At 46.0% G+C, this 16688-nt stretch overlaps 1 protein-coding gene and 1 pseudogene across 3 annotated transcripts in view; one reads left to right on the top strand and one right to left on the bottom strand.

The window, feature by feature from the left end:
* Iqcg (IQ motif containing G) overlaps positions 1 to 16688 on the top strand; it is a 35674-nt gene that overhangs the window by 6948 nt on the left and 12038 nt on the right. For 2 of the 3 annotated variants that reach the window (XM_060370264.1, XM_021651542.2), the window contains exons 4-7: positions 255 to 424; positions 3557 to 3685; positions 8287 to 8368; positions 16348 to 16509. In XM_060370264.1, coding sequence (XP_060226247.1) covers positions 255 to 424; positions 3557 to 3685; positions 8287 to 8368; positions 16348 to 16509 — 543 coding nt within the window. The remainder of the gene's footprint in view (positions 1 to 254; positions 425 to 3556; positions 3686 to 8286; positions 8369 to 16347; positions 16510 to 16688) is intronic. The other variant, XM_060370265.1, reaches the window with a different exon arrangement.
* Positions 10569 to 16233, bottom strand: LOC110557279 (small ribosomal subunit protein eS25-like; annotated as a pseudogene).

Here is a 16688-nt window from a genome sequence, read left to right as displayed (position 1 = left end):
TTTGAGATTTTTTTTTTATATGTATGAATGTTTTGCCTGTGTGCATGTGTGTGCATCCTGTACAAGCATGATGCCTACAGAGGTCAGAAGAGAGTGTTGGATCCTTTGGACCTGGAGTTACAGATGGTTGTGAGCCCCCACATGGGTACTGGGAATCGAACCCAGCCAAGTTCTCTGCAAGAACAAGTGCTCTTAACGATCTGAGCCATCTCCTCAGCCCCTAAAACAATATCATTAACATCATTTATTTTTAGAAAGCCAGCCACGAAGGATCGATGACAAAGAAAGTATCTTCTTCTTTATTAAATAAAGAAAAATTCTCAGTGCCGGATATCAAACAAAAGAGCCAGGATTTTTCCTTTAAAAAACCAACAAAACAGATCATAATGACTTTGGACATCCTGAAGAAAATACAGAGTGACAGGTAAGAAGGAAGAGCAGATTTGGGGAGGTGATGATACCAGACAAAAAGGGGCTGCCAGCTCTGTGGTTAATATTGTGTTCAGTGACTACCATAATAGAGTTAGCTGAAGGCCCCGTTTCAAACATGGTAGCTGAAATATCTTGGTTAACAAGACTTTGTTTCTTCCTTTCCTCCTAGTCCCCCCACCCCTCACTTTGGTTTTTGGAACCTGGGTTTCTCTTTCTGTCCTCTTCTGTCCAGGTTTCTTCTGGCTGTCCTAGAACTCACTCTGTCATCCAGGAACTCAGAGATTTGACTGCCTCTGCCTCTTAAGGGCTGGGATTAAAGACTGCCACCACCTGGCTGGAATTTTTTTTCTTTTTTTTTTTTCAGTTTGATAAAAACTATCAAATACATAGTTTTTATTTATTAGATGAACATTACAGTTCTTATTTTAAGATAGAATATAGAATTTCTTTTTTTTTATATTTGGCATCTTTATTTACTAAAGTAATATTACAGGTTTTTTTTTTCTTTATTAATGACACTTTATTCACTTTGTATCCCCCTGTGGTTCCCTCCCTCCTCCCATCCCAATCCCTCCCTTCCTCCACCCTCTGCCTGCATGCCCCTCCCTAAGTCCACTGATAGGGGAGGTCTTCTTTTCCTTCCTTCTGATCCTAGTCAATTAGGTCTCATCAGGACTGGCTGCATTGTCTTCTTCTGTGTCCTGGTAATGCTGCTTCCCCCTCTGGGGGAGGTAATTAAAGAGCAGGCCAAGCACTTCATGTCAGAGACAGTCCCTGTTCCTATTACAATGGAACCCACTTGGATACTGAACTGCCATGGGCTACATCTGTGCAGGGGTCTTAGCTTATCTCTATGCATAGTCCTTGGTTGGTGTATCACTCTCAGGAAAGACCCCTGTGCTCAGAATTTTTGGTTCTGTTGCTCTCCTTGTGGAGTTCCTGTCCTCTCCAGATCTTATTGTTTCCCACCTCTTTCCTAAGATTCCCTGCACTTTGCCGAAAAGTTGCCCATAAGTCTCAGCATCTGCAATGATAGTCTGCAGGGCAGAGCCTTTTAGAGATCCTCTGTGTCAGCTCCTGACTTGTTCCCTCTTTTCTCCTTCTTCTGATATCCATCCTCTTTGCCTTTCTGGGTAGGAACTGAGCATTTTAGGAAGACTCCTCCCTCTTGATTAGTTTCTTTAGGTGTACAGATTTTAGTAGGTTTATCCTATATTATATGCCTATAAGAGTGAGTATATACCGTGTGCAGTGTGCATCTTTCTGCTTCTGGGATAGCTCACTCAGGATGATCTTTTCCAGATCCCACCATTTATCTGCAAATTTCATGATTTTCTTGTTTTTTATTGCTGAGTAATATTCCATTGTGTAGATGTATCACAATTTTTGTGATACACTCCTCCACTGAGGGGTATCTGGGCTGTTTCCAGCTTCTGGCTATTACAAATAAGGCTGCTACAAACATGGTTGAGCAAATGTCCTTATTGTGTACTTGAGCCTCTTTTGGGTATATGCCTAGGAGTGGTATGGCTGGATCTTGAGAAAGCGCTATTCCTAGTTGTCTGATGAAGCGCCAGATTGCTTTCCAGAGTGGTTGTACAAGTTTACATTTCCACCAGTAGTGGAGGAGGGTTCCCCTTTCTCCACAACCTCTCCAGCATATGTTGTCACTTGAGTTTTTGATCTTAGCCATTCTGATGGGTGTAACGTGAAATCTTAGGGTTGTTTATGATTTGTGAGCCACCATGTGGTTGCTGGGAATTGAACTCATGACCTCTGGAAGAGCAGCCAGTGCTCTTAACCTCTGAGCCATCTCTCCAGCCCCGGTCATTTTGATTTGCATTTCCCTTATGACTAAGGATATTGAACATTTCTTTAAGTGTTTCTCTGCCATTCGATATTCCTCTACTGAGAATTCTCTGTACTCCATTAGCTCTGTACTCCATTTTTTAATTGGATTACTTGATTTGTTGCTGTTTAACTTCTTGAGTTCTTTATATATACTGGATATTAGTCCTCTGTCAGAAATAGGGTTGGTGAAGATCCTTTCCCAATCTGTAGGCTGTCGTTTTGTTCTGACAACAGTGTCCTTTGCTTTACAGAAGCTTTTCAGTTTCATGAGGTCCCATTTATTTATTGTTGATCTAGAGCCTGTGCTGTTGGTGTTCTGTTCAGGAAGTTGTCTCCTGTGCCAATGAGTTCAAGGCTCTTCCCCACTTTTTCTTCTAAGCAGTTTAGTGTGTCTGGTTTTATGTTGAGGTCTTTGATCCACTTGGACTTTAGTTTTGTGCAGGGTGATAAGTATGGATCTGCTGGTCTAACTGGATGTCTACATGTAGAAAAAATCTTTTTCTTAATAGAGCTATTGAATCTCTTTTTCTTTCTTTTTTTTTTTTTTAAGTTTATTTGTGTATGCCTGCATGCTGGAAGAGGGCATCAGATCCACTATAGATGGTTGTGAGCCACCATGTGGTATCTGAAATTGAACTCAAGACCTCCAGAAAAGCAGACAATGCTCTTTACCGATGAGCCTTTCTTCCAGCTCTTGTTGAATCTTTTTGTGTGAGCTATTGTTAATAAGTGTAAAATAGTAAACATAATTTTTTCCAATTCTGTATCAAAACAATAAATAAGTAAAAACATTTTTTTAGATTTAATTGATTTTTTTGTGTGTGTGTGTAATGTGTAGATGCGTTTTACCCGAATATATGTGTGTGAACAACGTGTTTGCCTCAAGCCCAGACAGTTGTGAGCTGCCATATAGATGCTGGGAACCAACTCTAGTTTCTATGAAAGCAGCCAGTGCTTTTGACTGCTGCCTGATCTGTCTCTCCAGTCCCTGGCTCTCTCTCTCTTTTCCTCTTTTTCTTTTCTTTTCTTTTTTTTCTTCTTCTTCAAGACAGGGTTCCTCTGTGTAGCCTTGACTATCATGGATTTGATTTATAGATCATGCTGGCCTTGAACCCACAGAGATCTGCCTGCCTCTGCCTCCTGAGTACTGCATTAAAGGTGTGTGCCACCACTGCCTGGCTGAACTTCTCTGCAACTCTTTAAGGAGGTGAGGCAGTATGTCTTGTCTTATGAGCTTATTATTATTATTATTATTATTTGTTTTCCTTGGCAGTCAATACTTCAGTAATGTGATTACTAATGTCATAGAGGAGATGCAACATTCTGGATCTTTCAGGATTCTCCAGGAAGCCTTGGGCAAAGAAAGAGACAACAAAGTGAATTTCCAGGACGCCATCACAAGGTGAGGGTGGTGATGGCTTTTTCTGCTTTGAGATTCTCTGTTAGATGCCATCTCACTGTGCTAGTTAGGCAGTTCTTAGACCCCCTAGGAACTCCTCCTGCCTCAAAGTAGCTGGGGCAACAGGCACATGCCAAACATCTTGGTCTGCTTTGCAATCTCTCTTTTCTCAAGTGTGTGTGTGTGTGTGTGTGTGTGTGTGTGTGTGTGTGTGTGTGTATGTGTGGTACGCATGTGTGTATGCATCCTTGTAAGTGGGGGGACACATGTATGTGTGTGGATGTGTGTGTGTGTGTGTGTGTGTGTGTGTGTGTGTGGGCATTAGGAGTCTTTCTTGGGTGTTTCCCAACTTGTTCTTGGAGTTGAACCCAGAGCTCACCTATGTAGCTCATCTGGCTACATCAAGCTGGGGGGGGCCCTGTCTCTGCCTTCAGAGTGCTGAAATTACAGGTGTGACATGTATGTAAGTTCTGTGGATTTGAACTCTGGTCCTCACACTTATGTGGCAAATACTTTAACCACTGAGCAAACTCCTCAGCTTTGCAAATTTTTATCTGTGAATTTGTATAGAGGGATTTTAATTCAGAACATGGCTGCTCTGGAAAGAGATCACATCCAAAGACCTTCTGGGGCTGTGTGATCTGGCTGGACTACAGATAGGCCTTTAATCCAGGAGACAGAGGCAAGTAGATCTGAGTTCAATGCCAGCCTGGTATGGAGCAAGTTTCAGGTAAAGAAAAGCTTAGATCCAGGCATGGTGGTACATGCCTTAATCCCAAACAATGAAGGTAAAGTTAGTTTGTAGAAGGAAGATTCCGTGTTTGAAAGTGGTATTTAATGGAGTGGCAGAAAAAAATGACGAGTCAGAGAAAGATTTGACAGAATAGGATATGGCCAACTCTCAGGAAAGGGAGGGAAGCTACTTAAGGGAGCTCTCTCAGAGAGAATGAGAGAGAGGAGGCAGAGAGAGAGATTGAATGAAAGAACAAGATAGACACAGGGGAAGGCAAGATAAGTCAGAGAATGAGGAACCAGAAGATTAAAAAAGATTGCTGGAGTTAGTTTGAGGCCAAGCAGAGGCCGAGAGAAAAGCCAGGTTGAATAAGTCAGCTAGGAGTTTGAGCCAGAACAGCTGAGAACCAGTCAGCCCAGAGCTCAGTAAGAACAAGAGAAGATTAAGCAGTAAGTCTCAGAGGCTGAAAACTTTCTAGGTTAGATTGTATGGAGGCTAGAAGGTTTCAGGACTAGGCCTAGGTTAGCAGTCAGAGGCAGTAAGCCTCCAATACAACAACTGAATCAGGTGAATAAAAGTTGTGTTGTTGTTGTTGTTGTTGTTTTACATGTATGTGTTAGTGCAGGCGCATGTGTGCCACAGTCTCCACATGTGGAGATTAGAGGATGACGTCAGGCCCTTGCCTTCCATCTTGATGGAGACAGGTTCTCTTTGTTGTTTTGTTTCTCTGCATGGCCAGGCTCTGGTGATTCCCCTGTCTTTCTCTCTCACCTCATTCTACAGCAGGTTATGGAGGGATGCTGCTGACCTGGCTTTTTGTGGGTTCTCAGTCTCCAAACTCAGGACCACACTCCACAGCCAGCTCTTTACCCACTAAGCCATCTCTCCAGACCAGCATTGCATCCTAGGGTGGTATAAAACTCTTGCCAGAAGTCCTAGGTTTCTCAAGCTTTAAACATGTACTTTCATTTATCACCGAAGGCAGACCCTTGGCTTCTGAGTTCCTAATGTATTCCTAACCCGGATGCGTCAATCATTCCCATGGAGCCTCAGTTGCTTGAATTCAGACTAAGGATCCTGTAGCTAGGTATGTGGTACAGGCTTGCAATCTCAGATACTCTGGTAGCTGAAGCAGAGGGATCGTAAGTTAGAGGCCAGCATGGGTACATTACTGAGATTTCAAAACTAACGGGGAGGCAGTGCTGGGAGAGGGATTTCCTGGTACACAGAACAGCTGGGTTCAACCTCCTGCACTACAACAACAGCAAAGACACTGCTCCTCTGTTAGTCGCCCTTCTCAAGACGGAGAAGGAGTCTCCGTCAGTGTCAGCCTGGAGTCTCGGTCAGTGTCCTGTGATGCAGTGGAGCTAGAAGGGAGCCTCCTGTACATACGCAAGGCTCTGGGTTTGAGCCCCAGCCCTACAAACAAACAACACAATAACATGCAAACAAACAAACAAACAAACAACAACAACAAAAACACCAAGTGCATACCACAGGACATTTTCCTTCCCAGGAATGTTCAGCATGTCCCAAAGACAGTCAGCCTAGGATCAGGGATGTGGCTCGGTGGGAGAGCACTTCTTTAGCATGTACGACAGGAAAAAGAAAAAGGATATTCATTCAGGGGACAGAGGCAGGAGGGTTTTAGTTGGAGTCCCCCTTGGGGGACCTTGTGAGACCTTGTCCTGCCCCTCCACATGCAGACTGTCCTGTCCTTACCAGGCGGGGCCGGAGGGAGGAGAGCTCCCCAGGGCAGGGGGCACAATGCAGGGCTGGTCCGCAGGGATGTGCAGCATAGAACAGACACCCAGGAACAGTTCTGGAGAACTGTCTTGCCTACTGGGGGCAGGTGTTGGAAGATACTTCACCTGCATACTCAGGAGCTAGGGGTTCTGAGAGGGAAAAACCTTGTAAGATCAAACAAGGAGTAAGGCCTGATAACTGTCAGGGTGGTAAGTTCTTACTAAGATTGATAGATAGTGTGGCCAGGCTGAGAGAGGGGAGGGAACCAACTCCTACAGTCCTCACCTGAGGTATCACCGGAAATTGAAACTGCCCCAATCCTCTTCCGTGTTAATCCGGGAACCATTATGGCCCCACATTGTCCCAAATACAAAAACGAGGGGCTGGAGGGATGGCTCAACAGTTAAGAACACTGTCTGCTTTTCTGGTGTATCCAGGTTGGGTTCCCAGCACCTTGTGGTGGCTTTCAGCTGTCTGTAACTCCAGTTCCGGAGGCTGTCACTACTCACCTCCATCTCTTCCTGCTTGCACGTGGTATACATACACTCAGGCATACATACTACACATAGAATTAGATAAAAAGAAAATACATTAGGTGAAGGAATTGTCCCTGGCACGTGGTAGCACTCATTGGTGGCAGGCCAGCCCTGGGCGGTCCCTTCTGGTGGCAGACACTGCACATGCCGTAGATCCTGTTAAACACCATTCACGAGAGGCCACTGTGTTGACCTGAACTCCTATACTAGGCTCCCAAAGGTCAACCAGAATGGCTGCATGTTTTAAAGTTAATCCAGACTTTAAAACGTGCATTCTAAAAGCCGGGAAATTCATAACAGCCAATCAGAGTCCAGTGAGCAGAGCTGTCATAATTGAAAAGGCAGTTCTGTCTACGGGGACCCTTTCAGGAAAGTCATTTTGAGATGACCAGTCTACCTCCTATTCCCTGTTTCTGCTGGTGTGGCCCATTTCTACCTAGAACCACTTCCTTTGCTGAGCTCATCAGGCCACCTCTGTTTCATAGCTCCACGGCTTACGAGGCTGTCTCTGTGTCAGAGATGGCCAACTCATCAGGGCGCCTCACAGAGACGATGCACCATTCATGAACTGGAATAAAAGCCAATTGGATGTTGAAGCTCAACTTACTGGTTTTATTCTTCGACAATTACAAGTGAATTTTGATTGGGAACCACGTCTTCTAAATTGTTAGATCTTTGAAGAGCAATTTGAAGTTTACAAAAGTGCTGAGGGGTTAACATGTCACGTCTAGTACATCCTTGCTTCTGTAACCCAGACTGGGTGGTTTGAAAGAAAAGTAGCACACTCGTGGAGGCCGGAGGACAGCTTGTGTCAGCTGGCTGTTTCCTTTCCCACGTGGGTCCCTGGGATCCAATGCAGGTCGTCAGGCATGGTGGCGAGCACCTCCGCGTGCTGAGCCATGCTGCTGTCCCCATCCTGCCCATTCCTCAGACTTTTAGTTAACATCTGTCATTCTTGATTCTTTAAAGCAGTCTCTCATGTGGCCCAGGCTGGCCTCGAAACTGCTCAGTAACCTAGGCTGGTCTTGAATACCTTGCCCTCCTGCCTCTACCTACCAAGTACTAAGATGACAGCTGGGAAGTACCAATCCTGGCTTGAGAAGCCGATTTTTCATTGTTACATTTCGCGTATCTGTTGGTTGACTTTGTGCTCGTGCGCACTGGTACGTGCTGCGGTGCACACGGAGGTCAGAGAACAGCTTCTGGGAACTAGTTCTCGGCTGCCACCGAGTAGGTTCTGAATTAGGTCATCACCCTTGGCAGCAAGCGCGTTTATCTACTGAGCCATCACATGGGCCCAAGAACATTTTTTTTTTTTTTTGTAAAGACTGATTTCCATTATTTTAAAATTGTGTGTGTGTGTGTGTATGTGTGTGGTATCCAGGTGCCTGCAGAGTCCTGAAGATGTTGGATCCCTGGTGGCTAGTTGGGGGTGGCTGTGGGCTGCTCAGCATGGATGCTGGCCATCAAACTCAGGCCCTCTGCTCTTGATGCTAAGCCACCTCTCCAGCCCAAGAACCTGCTTTTTTAATGTCCAGCTGAGCCTAATGTCTGAGAAGCCCTGTTCTTATCGTTCTCACTTCTTTTAGGGAAGAAAAAGGAAGAAAACAGATAAAGTCTCTTCAAAAGCAGTTACTTGGTGTCAAGAGGGAGCGTCAGTTGCAAGTACAGGTAAGAACTGTCCGAGAGGATGATTCTGAAAGCTCCAGAGCTAAGCCCGACACTTGGCAGTCTCCTCCACAGGAGAGTGAGCGGTGCAGGCCTCCGCTTCTGCTGGGGCGCCTTTGCAGGAGACAGATGCCTGCTGCGGAGGCAGACACCTTTAGTCCTGATTCAGGAGGCAGAGGCAGGTGCATCTCTGAGGTCCAGGCCAGCCAGGGCTACATGGTAAGATCCTGGAGGGAGAGGGACAGAGAGAAGGGAAGAGAGAGAAGAGAAGGGAAAAGGTGCAGGTGTGTGTGGAAAAGAACTCAGGGGCCTGCCCCTCAGAACTCCGGTCTTGTTGCCTTCCCAGGGCAGCCCAAGCACACCTGACACACCGAGTCTCAGTCTGTGCGCAAGTGTGTCCCTAGGTCAGACTTTGACACTTCGTTATACTTGATGCTGCTGCTCAATAATTGCCTCAATCTCAGTATAAACTAGATTTGAGCTTTTGTGGTTGCTGCGGCCTAATCTTATCTGAAATTTTCTTCTAGAAAGATGTGTTGCCAAGTGCTCCCCGCCCCCACCCTGCCCCAAGACAGGGTTTGCCTGTGAAGCCCTGGCTGTCCTGGAACTCTCTCTGTACCCCAGGCTGGCCTTGATCTCAGAGCTCTGCCTGCCTCTTTCTCCCGAGTGCTGGGGTTGAGGGTATGCACCAGTACCATCTGGCTTGCAATAGCCTTGGAGATGCCACCTCTGATAGAATGACTAATTGTTGTTAATAGTTTAGAAATCTGCAAGCTTGGTTTCAGCTTTTCACTGCGCAGATATGAGGGTGGATTTGAACTCCAAAGCAGGCAAGCTTTGTTATTCTCTTCATAGAATTTGGAAGATTTTTAAATGCTCTTTAATTTTTTTTTTTAGGTTTTCTTTTTACCTTTATTTAGTGTGTGTGTGTGTGTGTGTGTGTGTGTGTGTGTACATGTGTGCCAGGATGTGTGTGTGTAGGTCACATGGCGTCTTGTAGGAGCTGTTGTTCTCTCCTCTGTCATGGGAGTTCTTGGGATTGAACTCAGACTATCAGGCTTGGTAGCAAGAGTTGTGCTGCACTGAGCCATCTCACCAGCCCCCTAAGGTTTGTGTGGAGACGGTTTCTCCTGCACCGCCTAGCCCCAAATGCACTGTATAGTCCAAGCTGGCCTTGGGAATCCTGCTTCTCCTGTCTCTGTCTCCCAAATGCTAGGATTATAGGCATGCCCTATCACACATGGTTGGAAGCCATTTTATTTAGTGTATTCATGTATGTATGCGTACATGGGTATACATCTGTGCACGGGATTGTGGAGGCCAGGAGAGGATATTAGGTACCTTCCTTTATCAGTTTCCAGCTTATCCCCTTGGGGATAGACCTGAAATCTGCAGCTTTCCAGCTCAGCCAGTGGCCAGCCTGCCTCGTCAGTCGCCCTGTGTCTTCCCCATGGCACTGGATGTACAGGCATGCGTGAGCATGCTCAGGTTTGGTTTTAACGTGGATGCTGAGGACCCAGCATTAGGTCTGGATGTGCCTGCAGCCCATGCTCTCCCTGCTGTCTTAGTCACCTGCCTGTTTATTGCTCTGAGGCAAACAGTGCAACTTACAAAAGAAAGCGTTCACTGGGGGCTTATATGCAGAGGGTGATTCTGTGACTGTCATGGCAGGGAGCACAGCAGCAGGCAAGGCAGGCATGGCTCTGGAGCAGTCGCTCAGAGCTTACATGTTGAGACAGCAACCCAGAGGCAGAGAAAGAACAAGAGAAGGAGAAAATGAACTGAGAATGGACGGTCTGGGCTATTGAAACCTCAAAGCCCACCCCCAGTAACACCCCTCCTCCAACAAGGCCACACCTCCTAATCCTTCCCAAACAGTTTCACCAATGAGGGTCCAGGTGTTCAAATGTATGAGCTTATGGAGGCCATTCTTATTCAAATCACCACACCAACTGAACCATCTCCTGTGTGTTTGTTTGCCTGTCTATCTATCTGTCTGTCTGTCTGTCTGTCTATCTATGTAATTCTGGCCGGCCAGAACTTACTATGTAGACCAGGGTTGCCTAAAACTCATACAGATCTACTTGCCTCTCCCTCCCAAGTTCTAGAATTAAAGTTATGTGCCACCACACATGGCCAATTTTAATTTTTTTTTGACTTAATAAAGTTTTATTTTTCAAAATGCACAGCTGACTGAACCTGCTCATGCATCTTCACCAGCTGGGGCATCTCCACCCTTTGTGTTTCTGGAGTAAATCACTTGGGCTCTGTGCTTTGAGACCAGCTTGATAAGTCCTTTACTAAGTAGCTCCTGGAGGGCTGCCCTGGCCAAGGAACCACGACTTTTCAGTCTCTAGAGACCACAGCTGGAGCAATGAGCTCATAGCTGGGAACTTCCTTACACAATCTGTCCTGTGTGGCTTTGTCAGACAGCACCAGGTTATTGCGCTTGTCCCGAACTTTACCTTTGGACCACATCTTCTTTTTGGCCTTGCCACCAGACTTATTTACTGGGTCTTTGTCTTTTTGGCTGACTTTCCGGCATCCTTCTTCTTATCGTCCTTGGGAGGCAATGCGAAGCTCAGATAGCGGCGATGGCCCTGCAGCCTCACTAAGATGTCAGAAAAAAAAAAAGCCAATTTTAATTTTTAAAGTATTTTTAATATTTTTCACTTGTTTTTATGTGTATAGGTGTTTTGCCTGGATATATGTTTGTGTACCACTGACAGTTCTGGTGCCCTCAGAGGCCAAAGAGGGCGTCAGATCCCCTGGAACTGGAGCTGCAGACGGTTGTGAGCTGCCATATGGGTGCTGGGAACCCACCTGGTTCCTCTGGAAGAATGTCCAGTGCTCCTAACTGCTGCACCATCTCTCCGTTCCTAAAACAGTTTTTTTTTTTTTTTAATTTTGTTTTTTGACACAGGGTTTCTCAGTGTAGCCTTGGCTATTCTGGACTCACTTTGTAGACCAGGATGGCCTTGAACTCACAGAGATCCACCTGCTTCTGCCTCCTCTGCTGGGACTACGGTGTGCACCACTGCACCCGACTCTTTGTTCTGCCTGCATGCCAGAAGAGGGCACCAGACCTCATTATAGATGGTTGTAAGCCACCATGTAGTTGCTGGGAATTGAACTCATGACCTCTGGAAGAGCAGCCAGTGCTCTTCACCGCTGAGCCATCTCTCCAGCTCTTAAAACATTTCTTAAAGTGGCCAAAGCATGGTAATGAACGCTTGTAACCCCAGTGAGCAGAAGAAAGACGATTGTGCATTTGAAATTGCCTCAGGCCAAATTAACAAGACCCTTTCTCAAAAAAAGGGGTGGGGGCACATAGTTGAAAGGGTTGTTAAAAATAAAAAAGGTTGGTGGCAGCCAGGCATGATGGTGTTAACTTGTAATCTCTACACTGGGGGATGGGAGGCTGAGCCAGGAGAATTGCAAGTGTGAGGATAGCTTGGGCTATAGAGGATGTATAACCTTGGCTATATAGGCAAGACCCTGTTTCAAAAAAAAAATAGAACAAAAAGGGAGCCAGGGAAGTAGCTCAATGGTAGAGTATTTGTCTAGCGTGTACAAAGCCCAGGTTCATTATGTCTGTGTGTGTGTGTGTGTGGGGTAATGGTGCATGCGTGTGAGGGTGGAGAGGAATGTGCCCCTCTAAGAACACGTGGAAGCCAGGGGAAGATGGCCGGTGTCTTGTTCTCTCACTGTCCACCTTATTGCCCTTGAGACAGGGTCTCTCACTGAAGCAGCTCAACATTTAGCTAGGTAGCCGGCTGGTGCAACCTCAGTGTCTCTTTGTCTTCACAGCCCAGAGCTGGGGTTCCAGACATACAACGCCTGGCTTTAAAAAATATTATTATTATTATTAATTTGTTAAACAGTACTGGAGATTGAATTCAGGTCATCAGGCTTGGGATTTGAACTCAAGTCTGCATGCTTGTATAACAAGCACTCTTACCCTCTGAGCCCTCTCCTCAGCCTCAAGATGTTAACTTTAAGCCTCCTGAACACATTGCTGAACCTCTCCTTGTTGTTTTGTATTTGTCACTTAGAAAGTGTCTTGGGTGTCGGTCTTGAATCATTACCCATATTAATTCACTTGTATTTTTTTTTGAAATAATGTCTTTCTTATCTGTGAAGATTTTTTTTTTTCTGTGTAGCCTTGGATGTCCTGGACTCCCTTTGCAGACCAGGCTGGCCTTGAACTCACAGAGATCCGCCTGCCTCTGCCTTCCGAGGGCTGGGATTAAAGGTGTGCACCACTGCACTGGCTCTGTGAAAATTCATAAAAGCTGGTTTATACTCCCCCCCCCAACTATATAGACTTTACAGAAGTTTCCTTTCCTGAAAAATTCTATCATAATTTTAAAATTCTTGATTTTCTAAAGACTATAGAATTTGAGCCAGGCGTGGTGGTGCATGCCTATAACCCTAGCACTCCCTGAGGCAGAGACAGGTGGAGTTCAAGGCCAGCCTGGTCTACAAAGCCAGTCCAGGACAGCCAAGGCTACACAGAGAAGCTCTGTCCCAAAAAACCCAAAAACAACAACAACAAAAAAGTTACTTGGCTACAGAACTGTGGTGGCATAAATATGTTTGTTCTCGCGTATCTTGAGCTGGCTAACTAGCCAAGGATGACCTTGATCTCCTATCCTCCTGCTTCTACATCCTAAGTTCTGGAATCAAGAGAGCGCACCCCCACATTCCATGTCAGAACTGCATGCTTCAGTCAACCGCATTCCTGTTTTCCTCTTGCCATCCAACCAGAGAGGCAACCTGGAGTGCCAGACAAGTGACAAGGCTTCCCTTTCCTGGAGGGTCTAGCTTCAGTCCCAGTGCTTGAAGCCAGTGCTCTGCAAGCCAGGGCCAGTTGTGAGAATAGCCTCTACCGCTAGCACGCTTTTGGCTCAGGCCACCAGGGCCTTGGGACCTAAACTTCTGTCACTGCACCCGTCTGGATCCAGATAGTATGTTCAGAAGACGGTGTCTGAAGGCGGCTGGGGGCTCTGATAGAAAGTTTGGTCTGCCGCGGAACCCTGCAAAGACACTGCATCTGTCTGAGGACTTTGGTCTCGGAGAAGCGGCAGGCTCCTTGGACGATCAGGATGACAGGCTGTGGTGAGAACAAATCTCTGAATGAAAGGTCTGAAAAGCAATTCCTGGGTCAAGATTCTTGGCCTGCAGTGCTGTGTGCCTTGGTTGTCTTGTGTAGCTTGGTGGGAAGATCCGGAAATGGACCCACTTGTGCTCACTTGCTCGCGTACTTCAGTCATGATTTTAGCATCTGGAGCCAGCTAGGATTGTGTTTCTTACTGTCTCACATGGTCACTGAATGTTTATGTGAGACATGTTTGCAAAAGATGTTTGTGTGACTCAGCCAGCAGGAAGGAAAAGAGTATTCAGAAGCAGAAGCCTAAAACAACAGCGTTAGAACCAGGTGTCTGGCTTTTTTTTTTTGACACATCCAGTGTTATATGAATTTATAAACAGTTACTTAATAGTACACGATATGATATAAACTTTCTGTTTGCTTTAGGCCTCTGCCATAGCCTTCTGTTTTTTTTTATGATTTTTGAAATTATGTGTATACATGTATATCTGAGTACGTACATATGTTTGTGTGTGCGTGTGTTTGCATGTATGTCTGAGTGTGTGTGTGTGTGCATGCGTGCACATACACACATGTGCAAGTGGGACCCAAGGAGTCCAGAAGATGGGCATCGAATACCCTGAAGCTAGAATTACAGGTGGTTGTGAACTGCCCAGCATTCATGCTGGGAACCAAAGGCAGGTCCCCAGCAAGAACAGGAAGTACTCTTAGCCACTTGGCCATCTCTCTAGCTCTGACTTCTAGACAATCTGATAAAACCAAATATGGGCACATCTTGTCCTGTGCTCAACTCGAATGCAGATTGTCTTTCAGTTTCTGGATCATATCCAGGTCTTAGTTGCCCAAGGTCTCTAGCATGAACTTCTCCCCTTTTCTTTTCATTAAAATTTTCTTGCCTTCATTTTTCATGATTTGGCTTATTTATCTTCGTGTGTCAGGACCAATAAGTCTTCTCAGAGGTGCTTCTCAGACACTGTGGTAATGGTTGCCCTTACGTTTCTCCACACACTGTTCTCTAGCTACTGCTTAGCATGGTGTCTGCTGTGGAAGACTTTCCTTTAATTTATTTTCTTTTCATTAGTGTTTTGTCTGCATGTATGTCTGTGTGGGGTATCAGATCTTGGAGTTACAGACAGCTGTGAGCTGCCATGTGGGTGCTGGGAATTGAACCCAGGTCGTTTGGAGGAGCAGCCAGTGCTCTTAACCACTGAGCCATCTCTCCAGCCTGAAGACTTTTCTTTTTAATCAGCGAGCCTGAGATTTAAAACTGTGAGGCACTGGTGACCGTCAGGCTTCTAGCACGTGGTCAGTCACCTACTGTGCTGGTGGCTAGTTTTTGTCGACTTGACGCAAGCTGGAGTCGCTTGGAAAGAGAGAACTGCAATTGAGGCGTTGTCTCCATCACACTGACCCGTGTGTCTGTCTGTGGGGTGTTGTCTGGATGAATGGTTGATGTGGGAGGGCCGAGCCCACTGTGGAGATGTCATCCCTGGGCAGGTGGGTGGTCCTGGGTTCTGTAAGAAAGCAGGCTGAGCAAGCCTGGAAATGGTATTCCTCCATGGCCTCTGCTTTAGTTCCTGCTGCCTGGTTCCTGCCCTTCCTGCTCTCAGTGGGTGAACTGTGACCTTAAGACCAATAAGCCTTTTCTTCCCCACAGTAGCGTTTGGTCAGTAGTTTTTATCACAGCAGTAGAAAGAAAACTGGAAGTCACTCAGTCTGCATCCTTTGCTACGCGGCGGCAACAGCTGCACTCAAAGAGCCGGCCAACCAAACAGAACGAGTTTGAAAGCACTTGGATCTCTACTGTAGAGACTTTATGGAAAGGACTGGAGCATCTGCAGGCTTTGGCATCCCTGGGAGGAGGAGTGACTTGGAACCAGTCCCCCGTGGGAACTGGGGGATGACCATAATTACTCTCTAGGTGCTAGGATTAGGGTTTTTGAAGGTGGAACCTAGGTCTTAACTGACTTGTCCAATTTTGGACAACTGGTGAGTCTGTGGGAAATCAGGACTTGTGGTCACCTTTGACCATTGCGCTTTCTACCAAAATGAGATCATAGAGGCACATCTGTGTGGTAGATACAGAAATACAGACTACCCAAAGAAGGTTCTGGAGAGACTCACTTATTCTTGATTTGCCTGCCTGCCTGCTTGTTTGTTTGCTTCCCTTCCTTCTTCCCTCCCTCCCTCCCTTTCCTTTTTTAAACATTTATTTATTATTGTGCATGGGAACATGTATGGAGTTCAGAGGAAAACTTGAGTCAGTTCTCTTTCTCTACCATGTGGGTTTCAGGGATCAAACTCAGATCATAAGGCTTGGTGGCAAGTGAACCACTGAGCCATCCGGCCGCGCCTTCATGTTTTTGAGGTCTCCTGTAGCTCACGCTGGCTTTGGGCAGCTAAGGATACAGGGTGACCTTAGACTCCTGACCATGCTGCCTTCATTCCATAAGGGGTTGGGATTATAGGTATGTAACACCATAGCCAGCTTCATTTTCTTCTTTTGAGGCAGCGTCTCAATATGTATCTCTGGCTGGTCTGGAACTTGCCATGTAAACAGTCCAGCCTCAAACGCACGGAGACCCATCTGCTTGTACCTTCAGAGTACTGGGGTTAAAGGTGCGTTCCACCATGCCCAATATTGTTTTTCTTTTAATGAAACAATTTTTTTTTTTACTCTGTGGTCCCTGTTGGCCTGGAATCTGTGATAAGCCTTATGCTTGGCCTCCTGCCGCTGAGACTCATTTTCGTTCATGCTATCACAATGGCTGAGTAAAGTTCCCTTAGTGTGCTGGGAGAAAGCCAGCATCAGTTGCCTCTTGTTTTACGAGCACCGTGGATTTTCAGTTCAGAAACCTTATCTCTGCAGAGCGGGAATGAATACATTGCTCACCTCAAGGACCAGTTGCAGGAGATGAAGGCGAAAACCAATTTGGAGAATCTTTATATGAAAAGAAATACCGACCTGCAGATCTCTCAGACCCAGAAGAAATGTAACAGAGCAGAGGAACTCTTGCTGGAGGAGATTGAGGTAACCTGCGCTACATTAGGCTGTCTGGGGATGAAGCCCAGTGACAGAACAAGTGCCTGATTCTGAGTCCAACCTACTGTATCAGCAACAACAAACAACAGAAAAATCCAGGGAGACGACTCGATGATGTCATGTGGGTTGTCACTTTAAGAAAGACATTTATCTTGGGCTAGAGAGAT

This window comes from Meriones unguiculatus, chromosome 17 (genome assembly GCF_030254825.1).
Source record: "Meriones unguiculatus strain TT.TT164.6M chromosome 17, Bangor_MerUng_6.1, whole genome shotgun sequence".
Taxonomy (NCBI): domain Eukaryota; kingdom Metazoa; phylum Chordata; class Mammalia; order Rodentia; family Muridae; genus Meriones; species Meriones unguiculatus.
This window is presented reverse-complemented; position numbering and strand designations above follow the sequence as displayed.